The sequence below is a fragment of the Danio rerio genome, chromosome 21 (genome assembly GCF_052040795.2).
Source record: "Danio rerio strain M-AB ecotype USA chromosome 21, GRCz13ab, whole genome shotgun sequence".
Lineage (NCBI taxonomy): Eukaryota > Metazoa > Chordata > Actinopteri > Cypriniformes > Danionidae > Danio > Danio rerio.
The window spans coordinates 14,250,781-14,261,550 of NC_141041.1; the positions used below are offsets into that span (position 1 = coordinate 14,250,781).

General features: G+C 33.8%; 1 protein-coding gene across 1 annotated transcript; it reads right to left on the bottom strand.

Moving 5' to 3' along the window:
- Positions 1-243: 243 nt before the first annotated feature.
- LOC103909430 (uncharacterized) lies at positions 244-9,048 on the bottom strand. The gene is made up of 6 exons (XM_087300925.1): positions 7,870-9,048; positions 5,739-6,575; positions 2,491-2,602; positions 2,201-2,351; positions 1,580-1,714; positions 244-1,282 (listed from the first exon to the last, which is right to left on the bottom strand). The coding sequence occupies exons 2-6, from the start codon at positions 5,859-5,861 to the stop codon at positions 1,189-1,191; spliced, it is 615 nt and encodes a 204-aa protein (XP_087157051.1). The 5' UTR covers positions 5,862-6,575; positions 7,870-9,048; the 3' UTR covers positions 244-1,188.
- Positions 9,049-10,770: the final 1,722 nt, after the last annotated feature.

Consider the following 10,770-nt stretch of genomic DNA (forward strand, 5'->3'; position numbering starts at 1 on the left):
GTAGCCTACTTAACTTAAAAACGTGGAGCAACTTTTGTAAAAATGTTTTATATCTTAAATATTTACCTACAATTTATTTCAAAGGAAATATATAGCCTTATATTTTTATTTTTAAAATGTAAATAACTTTAAGAACATTAAAATTTTAACTTTGTATTAGTGTTGTTGTTGGTCAGATGAGAAATGAATGGTTGTGCCCTACTGAGCATGGTTTCTCTTAAGGTTTTTTCTTTCACTTTTGTTAATTGGTGAAGTTGTGTTCCTCACCACTGGCTTGCTTGGTTTAGGGATTTGTGAAACTGTGCATCGATGGATTTGCTCTTCAGTGTTTGGGACTTTCAGAAAATTAAACCACACTGAACAGAACTAGCTTAAACTTCAACTTTGAAACTGGACTGACACAGTTTCAATTTACTAGAACTTCTATGTAAGCTGCTTTGACACAATCTACCAGATAAATTGAATTGAATTGTTGTTTGTTATCACCACTATTTTAAGCCTGGCTATATGAAGAGCTATCATTTTTGCAAATGTAGACTATATGTTTTATTATATAAATAATATAGTATTTTAAACCATTCTATGGTAAAATATACTTGAATTAATCTGCTGCAGTAATTTTAAAGGTGCTGTGGTAACACAACAGCTATTGCAATAATGACCCAAAACTACATCTACCTACAACTGTATAAATTATGCTACAATACACAACTGTTTATTGTAGTAAAAACTAAATTATACTATAGTATTTATATTAATGTAGCATCAATTAACATAAATACTTGTAAAATAAAATGTTAAATTACTATAGTATGGTTTAAAAAAACTATCAATTTATCTCTAACACTATTTTAAGCCTGGCTATATTAAGTGTAGCTATCATTTTTGCGAATGCATACTATGTTTTATTTACATTTTACAATGTAATGGGTACCATGGTAATGTTTGCATACGGCTAATAACACATTTAACGGGAACATCATAAACATTGTTTATTTGTCATGGCAATGCACATTTACTTAAAAATAAAATAATAGTGCTACAGTCATTAAAGTGAAGTTGCACCCAAGCATTTATTACAAAGGCTGGATCCCCAAACACATAACACACCTCTGTAAAATGACATTATCAAACTTAAAATAAATGGAAAAGGTTATTTTAAAAAACAATCCAAAAACACTGTCGCTTTTAGAAGTGCTTTGCTTCTGACACAAACTGAGGGTGGATGATGTAGTGTCCCACTTTATAAGGTTTCACCACATGAAAACAGCTGTGCCCTTCACTGCAAACCAAAACATCTGGATTTAAAAAGGACAATCTCAGACGTTCGTTATGTATTAGCAGAGTCATGTTTACGCTAAAACACATAAAAAACACAAACAGCTTTGCTGAATGACATGATAAAAGACTCATAAGAGTGTGACTAACACGTCTCAAAGCCTATATAAGGCATTGTCTTACCTAATAGTTTTATTATTTACTTATTTAGTTTTATTTCTATCATTTTTATTGTCCTTAATTTATTCTTTTATGTATTTAATACATTTATTTATTTTTCAAAGACTCAGTAAGAAAATACCTGCAGTCAGTTGCGGATTTTGAGAGTGAGCTTTTATTGTGATGGGTATTCTGGTGTTTGAAGGGTTTTAAAGATGGCTTGATCTCCATCTGCTGGTTCCAAGCTGATTTGATACGATCTGTGTCTGAATATTTCCTGACAAAAAGAAATTAAGAGTATGACAACTTATTTGAGAAAGAAGCATGGCTTGCCTAACACTAAAATATAGTAAAAATTATATAGCAGCTTATTGGTCATTCTATTTTCCACATTGCATTTTATTTTAAAGACACCCACATGAAAAATACTATAGCAATTTATAAATAAATACTATAGTATTTTTAAACCATTCTATAGTAAAATATACTTGAATTAATCTGTTGTAGTAATTTTGTAGATGCTGTGGTAACACAACAGCTATTGCAATAAATAAATGACCCAATACCACATCTACATGCAACTATCTATCTATCTATCTATCTATCTATCTATCTATCTATCTATCTATCTATCTATCTATCTATCTATCTATCTATCTATCTATCTATCTATCTATCTATCTATCTATCTATCTATCTATCTATCTATCTATCTATCTATCTATCTATCTATCTATCTAATCTTAAGACATAAAAACTTTACCCATGTGTGTTTGTGATCATTGCATTAAAGTTGCGTTGTGGTTTGAGAAGCTTGGCAGCAGGTGGCAGTGTACACACTGCAGACGAGACCTCAGGCGCTTTACAGTCTTTTAGTGAAGTTTGTATGGGTTGTCCATGTACTGTCTGTACATCTTGAGGTCAATAATAATAGATATCAATTAGAATATAGGTTATGCAAATATATTGACATAAATATTCAAATGTCTGCATGATTTAATAAGCAAAAGTAAAATCTTTTGTATCGATTGGCATCACAGATTGCATTGATACCTGGATACTGGACCGATATGTGTCTGACTGGAGGTAGAAAAGAAACAGAAGTGCTTTGACTGTATTTCCGTGACCCATATCCTGTCTGCGGGGCTCGTGGCATCAGGAAGTCCTGGGTGGCAAAAAGTATTCAGAAACAAACTCTAAGTGGCACTTAATTGCTTGTATCACTGTAACCGGCAGAGGTTAGATTGTTTTGCTAATACAGGTTAAGAGTCAAGCAATGATCCCTGTTCTGTGGTTTGGAAACAGTGTAACCAGAGCCTCAAAGCCCCCTACATGTAGGCCTAGGTTGTTTTGCAGTATAAGCCACTAACGCTCTCCAAACTGCTGAAATATTAATGACTTGTCAGGTCACTTAATTTCTAGTTAGTTGGAGAATGTTTACTGATGTTTTCACTGTATTTCCACACTCAATACTGTATTTTAATGCATTTGTTTTGCTCAAACCAAATGATTCATAGCTATCAAATAATGCTAATGGGCTATATGCAGTTTTTTAGCTAATGATAAACTCCGGTGAAAGGTCAAATTAATTTTCATATTCAAAGACATGATGTGGAAGAATTTTATTTAATCCAGTGCTTTTTGTTTGGTCTGATACCAATATTATATAATAGGCTATATCTAACAGACAGTGAAGATTGCTGTTTTTTTTAAAGTAATCAGATCTTAAATGCTGTGATTTTGTATGGGATTAACTGTTAGTAGCCCTGGGGCTGGCTGACTGAAATTAAAAGTCCATGTGCATATACCCTATTAAGAACAAAACAATACAAGCTATATTTTACTTCACTTCATGTCTTACAGTATGTTAACTTTCATAAATGGCAGCATTTTAAATTGTCTATGATTAGAGAGTAAGTTTGCTAATCATAGATTTATCTAACCTCTAAAATTAAAAGGTTTTAATGTTTATAAATTCTCATATTTAGTATTTAATGTTGTGGCAAGTTAAACTGATTAAAAGTGACAGTAATATCAAATAATAAAGTTATCAAGATTTATATATATATATATATATATATATATATATATATATATATATATATATATATATATATATATATATACTGTATATATATATATATATATATATATATATATATATATATATATATATATATATATATATATATATATATATACTGTATATATATATACTGTATATATATATATATATATATATATATATATATATATATATATATATATATATATATATATATATATATTCTTTTTTTTATTCTTAAATTTAGGACTTTTATTCATCAAGAAATAAAATTACAATAACAAGTTTAGAGGAAATTTTTAATTAAATTGTAAAAATCACAAGTTTTATAAAAACAAATAGAAAGTCGTTGTTTTAAATGGTACGCCTGTAGCCAGAATAGTGAAATGGGTGGTTATTTTTTTCCAAAAAGTACACTTTTTAAAATTTATTATTATTTATTTATTTATGAGGTTTAAATACTCCATTTAGTGACATTTTAAGCTCTATTTTTTAGCTGGGTCAGCTTGTCGAATAGTCAGTTTTTGATGTACTGAAAATATTCCCTGAAGATTTATAACAAAGAAAAATGGAAAAAAAAAAAAACTTTTTTAAAATACGTTATTACAGCCTATATCATGAGAAGAAAATTTAGCCTGTTGTCATTTATTATACAAATAACAAACTGGCCAGCACATTTAGCTTTCATCAGTCAGAGTTTGGCCATTTGAATAAAAAGCAATTAAAACATAATAATAATGTAGAGCTTCACAATTATTTCCAGCCTCTCTTGAAAAATGTGACAAATGAATAACAACATGAATATCAACAACAGCCTAATTACTATTAAAATTAATTTTAATATGCACTGCAAAAAAAATGCTTTTCTCACTTAGATTTTTCTGTCTGGTTTTTAATCCAAATATCTACAAGTTTTTAAATCAAGAAGCTTTTTCAAGACAAGCAAAACATATTGTCTTGTTGTAGGAAATAATATGCCAAAATTAAGTGAGATTTTTACTTAAAACAAGCAAAAAAAATCTGCCAATTGGGTAGGCAAAATATTCTTGTTTTTCCTTTTGAGATACGATTATTTTGCTTCCCCCATTGGCAGATTATTTACCTTGTTCTAAGGAAAAACTCACTTAATTGAGTATATTGGCATATTATTTCTTAAAACAAGACAAATGTTTTGCTTGTCTAGAAAAATTGATATAATTAAATATGAATTACTATCATCATGGCAAAGATAAAATAAATCAATTATTAGAAATGAGTTATTAAAACTATTATGTTTAGAAATGTGTTGAAAAACGTTAAACAGAAACTGGGGGAAAAATAAACAGGGGGGCTAATAATTCTGACTTCCGCTGTAATTGTATTTCACAATATTATTTCTTAATAAGAAAAAAAAAAAAAAATGGACACACATGAACATATTTATGTAAAATAACTTTCTTTTTTATGGGAAACAAATGTTTACCTTGGAATTGTAAGGTATCTGTAAATAAGTTATTTACTTATTCTGTGCCAACTTTTTTTTTACATATGTGACATGATTTTATATATAACTTAATCGTCAAACACACATACAATTATTAATAAGGCTCATCAAAGATCATATTGAAAGTATTTTGTCCTTTTCCTTTATTTGCTGGTTGCCCCGCTGTCTATAAAAAATAAGAATCGTCTTTAAGGCATTGTTAATTTGTGCTTGAAAAATATTGGGAGTCCCCTTGCGAATTATTGCATCCTTTTATGAACAGCAGGTGTTGAGGATGGCATATAAAATAATAGGAGATAGCAGACACCCCTTAAACAAATATTTGGAATAAATACCCCTTGGGTGACCTGACATCTAAGGATAATAAGATGTTCCACATATCGTTTTATATTAACTTCTGTGCTTGAAGCAAATCGGTAATGTAATAACTGTAGTTAATTGATGGATTGTTGTTATTTATTATTCAGTATTTATTTTTTTCTTTAGTTTTTGTTTGTGTACTTGATATTAAGTGTTGGTGTTTCTTATGTTGTGTCATTTTTGTCAGAATGAATTGCCCTAATAATAAATTATTAAAGCTTTAAACTAAACTAAATTTCCCTCTTGCTTTATGAAATGTGAAAACATTAAAACTCAACATCTCAAAAAACACAATACAATAATATTGTACACAATACAAACACAATTATACAATTCCATAATGGCAGAACTGACAACAATGCATGTTAGTGATTATAGTTCAGTAGTTCTTACCGGCCGTGGATGAGGATTGTTCCTGCGATATGCAGAGGACGGTCTGGGCCCAATGGGTTTCACCCGAGCCGGGTAACTGAAATCCTCAGAGTAGGTGCTGCTGAAGTTCAGCCGAGGACCCATTTTCCTTGTGTACAGTATAGAGTGTGTCTGCAACTACTTGACTTGTATCAACTCTACTCACTCCCTCCTGCTCTCCAGTACCTCTACTCTCATGCTGTCAGTCTCCTCTTCCTCCCTTACATATCTTAATCCCCCACTCCTTTCATCCTTCCATGGAGAATGCAGATTAATTCACTCAAACATACAAATTCTGTCATTGTTTATTCATCCTGCAGATTTGGAAGCTCATGGAGTTGAGTAAATGAGGGCAGTGTGTTCCTCTCGGCTCTCATATTTCACTCATTTATCACTCTGTCTGTTTTTGTCAGTATGTTTTGGCTGTCATTGACTTCCTAAAAAAATGTAATCGTTTAAAAGTTAAAATCACTTTTAAAATCTTTGTGCACGCAAAAGCAATCATAAGTGATGTCTCTCTGGCTCTCTTCTGTATTACACGGTCCAGTGAAGAGAGGGAAAGAGAGCTGGCAATTGGATAATCTACATAGACATCCGTCTGTCAGCAGGATTCATGCGCTCCTGGTTTTGGTGCCCCTCTGAGCCAGTGATCAATAATTCAAGCCTTAGATCCTGTGTGGCTTTTGTGGCCCTGTTTCAGTGGGGCCTGACTGAGAGTTGAACAGGTGAGATCTGTTGGCTGGCCTGGACGAATGCCAGAAAAAGAGTTGCAAAAAATATAGGGCAGATTTATAAATTTACTATTTAAAGCAACCCAGGCTCATTCTGAAAACGTACTGCTATATACATTTCTGGAGAGCGCCAAATATGTCCCAGGAGCTAAGTTTTTTTTTTTTTTTTTTTGCAGTTTTTGTTTTCGCGAATCCACCAGAGGCCGCTGTGTATGGTTTTTTAGATCTTGGATTTCTCTACCATTTACGCCTGCTGTTTTTGAGTAAATCCACCAGAGGCTGCTGTCGACTCAATGACTGCATATCTGACCAATCGACTGACCCACCTTCCTCCTCCCCTAAACCCAACCAATAGTGTTTTCAAAAGCATCAACTGACCCACCCACCTACTTCCCTAAACCCAACCAACAGTTTTAAAAATCAATCCAGAAAGTAAAGCCCTCGACTGATTTTTACCATGTTTTCAGATTTTGCCACATTCTCACCCTGTTATTTACTTGTTTATTTTATGTTTTGGCTTCTGTTTTTGTCGTACCTGCTTTCTGGAACCGTTCTTTGTCAGACTCGAACTCCGTCGTTGTGGTCAACTCCTCTCTGCATTTCAAGTGTGCCAATGTACATGGCAAGCTACTGGTAAAACTGGTAACAGTGGGAAAGCCGTCCATATGGAGGTATCGTATAAAGGAACGACATCACACCGCCCGTAGCATTATATAGAGCTATGTTTTCAGAATGAGCCTATGTTGATTTAAAGGTGCCATATTAGTATGATACAATGTTGAATTGTTCTCTGAGATCTATATAGGTATGTGACTTAAGTAAGAGCAAAAATCCTCTAGAAATGGTGTTATATGCTCATTTATAACCACAGGAATTACCCGTGAATGAAAAGCTCAGTTTTGATCATATTTTAAACAGTCATGTTTAAAGAGCTCTGTTCTAATACATGCACAGCCCCCCTGACACAATGTCGGTTGGGTTTAGGGAAGTGGGTGATTGGGTCAATTGGTGCTTTTGAAAACACTATCTGTTGGGTTTAGGGAAGGGGTGGGGCTGAGATTGGTTCGTCAGTCGACAGTGTTCTCTAGTGGAGTTACACAACAACAGCAGGCGTGAAAGGCACTCTCTGAGATCTAAAAAAAGCATACACAGCGGCCTCTGGTGGATTTGCAAAAACAAAAGCAGGAAAAAAACATACCTCCTGGGACGTATTTCGTGATCTCCAGAAATGTATATAGGGGTATGTATCAATAATGAGCCTGGGTTGCATGACATTCTTTGAGTGTACACAGGCTAACCAATGCTGTATTTATTTGATCCTTTTTTTTTAAATATTACACTTAAGTTTAAGGACCAATTCTCACTAGTGACTTGCTTGTTACCCGTGATAAATTAAGATATTGGTTGTTTGTTAATACGTATAAAGTGCATATTCTGCATGATGTTATTCTACATCTCTAATTGTAACTCAACAGGTAATGGTTTATTAATATTAGTGTCGACTGTACCGTAAAATTAAGTGTGACTAAATATTACTTAAAGTATTACGTTTTATAATGCTTTAAAGAAGTACATGTATGTTGACTATTTACCCTTTTTCGGTGAATGAATCATACTTAAACCTGTACAATGTTCAGCCGTTAGACTCCACCGTATTACTAGCCTATACGATACGTTAGGAGAATTTGTTAATGTTTTGTAGTAGCCACAGCGTTATATATGAAAGTAATGGATGACTAATCCAAAGGACTTCTTCATTCATAAGTGATCATCATCATTTAACCAAGCATTTGGCACTCGTCCACAGCTCCTGTCAGCACCACAAAATATCCTCCTTGGCAGTGCCAACACAAGTAAATCAAATACGCCATCAGCCACCTATTATGCAGAGGAGAGCTTTCAGGATTGTCAGATAGGTCCACAGGGAGAAACAGAATACATAAATGATTAATAACATGATAGAAGCCTGAAAGGTGGTTTCTGTCCAGTTCCACTTTTTAAATAATCCAAAGAAAAATCCTATGCTTAAGGCTTTTCACACTTTAAATTACTGACAGGGTCATTCTGAACCCAGGGCAAAGAGTATCAGGTTATCTTGTCTAACATTTTACACTTACCTCGAGTTTAACAATTATGCCTGGATTTTTACATCCTTGTGTTTCTCTTAAACTCTTCAGTTATCGCATTATTTGCATATTCGCTGTCTCAATGTCACTGATTAAACATATGCAACATTCTACCTGTAACCAGGGGAGTGACACTGCAACAGAGGTGCAGATCCACATGCAGGTTTATTAGCGAGGTCAGGCCAGCAATGGTCAACACAGGGGCAAACAGACACAGGCAATCCAGAATCATAATCAATAAGCAGGCAGATGGTCAGAGGCAGGTGGTAAACAGAATTAAACAATTAAACAAGGCAAGGATCAAAAACACAGTAAAGCAAGACAAAGGATACGTGTTGTAATGTTACTAGAACAGATAACAAGACACAGCAACAGTAAGTGTTTCTGTGCTGTTTAAATAGTCCACGTAATCAGTCAGAGCAGCTTCAGCTGTGTAAGTGTTTGCAATCGCTGGTGACTTGGAGCAGGTTTATGTGTGTGTGTGTTGCATGACTGAATATGTAGTCCATAACATGGTGGATTTGTAGTTCATGTGAATGCGAGTGATTTTACCAGCGATCTCTGGATGTTCGCTGGTGATTGTGACACTACCTATATTGTTTATGCGTTTTGTAAACAACACTGTATTTAACTGTAATATGAATTGTATTTTACTGGACAGTTAAGTTGCATTGTGAAAATGACTGTATATTATACAGTAAAGATATACATACAATTCTGTAAATGCATATATAAAGCAAGTCATTCACCACTTGACATTTAAATTTTTCTTAAACTCAGGCCCAGCTAACAATTTTATGTTATAAAAACATTGCCGTAACGTTTCCATTAAGTTACAAAAACGTCTTGTTTGAACGCTATTAGAATGTTCAAACGTTTTTTAGACCTTGTATCAACGTTACTGTTTGGTTATAAGAACATTATTAAAACATTTTCATTTATTCATTCATTTTCTTTTCGGCTTAGTCCCTTTATTAATCAGGGGTCGCCACAGCGGAATGAACTGCCAACTTATCTAGCATATGTTTTATGCAGCCGATGCCCTTCCAGCTGCAACCCATCACTGGGACCCATACACTCTCATTCACACACATACACTACGGACATTTTAGCTTACCCAATTCACCTATGGCGCAAATCTTTGGACTTGTGGGGGAAACCGGAACACCATGAGAAAACCACGCCAGCACAGGGAGAACATACAAACTCTACACAGAAACGGCAACTGACCCAGCTGAGGCTCAAACCAGCAACCTTCTTGCTTTGAGGCAACAGCGCTACCCACTGCACCACCACACCGCCCCTAAAACATTTTTAGAACATTTATTAATTACTAATAACATGTAATAATAAAATGTTCTACAAACATTATGCAAGAACATTTTTGATAACTTTGAGAAAACCTTTAGAGCCAAAGTTACAAGAACATTCCCTGTTAGCTGGGGATGCGCTGTTTATTTGACCATTTACAGCATGTGTGAGACACATGATTATCTGTCTGTGGCAAAGCATTGCAGTAACATTTTAAAGGCCTGTTTACACCAAGGATGATTGGTGTAAATAAAAATGAGTTACATTTTTGTATTTTAATGCCACAGACATGGTCAGAGCTGGAAATTTCACCACTGAAATATCCCACCTCTGACCTCAATGCACAGTTTAATCGGCATCCAGACCAACTTTCTAAGTAGGAAGTAGACAAATCCTAATTCCTGGCTGTCCATCATTAAAGTATAGTGTGTTTTTCACTCACGTCAAGATTTTGTGGAGCTCCATTATGGAGCTACACAGATGTAAAGAACATTATCTATGCAAATACATTGTTCAGTTGTCTAAAACTCAGAAAATGTATGTAACCTGCTAAATCACATAGAGAAGGAGTTAGTAAACTGGAAAGCTGAAATATTTTAACAAACTGAATTCAATAAGCATATTCTGCTTGATTTGTTATACCTTTTGGCCGTCATTAGTACCCTACATGTACTTATTTTTCAGTACAACTGATTAATACAGCCCAAAACATGACAACAATTGATCATTTTCAGCAACAGTAATCAGCAAGATATGAATTCAGTTATTATTGCTTTCCAATATGGCCAACGATGACGTAAAAATACTGTATTGCCTTCAAAAACTCACTAAGAAAGTTTGTATTTT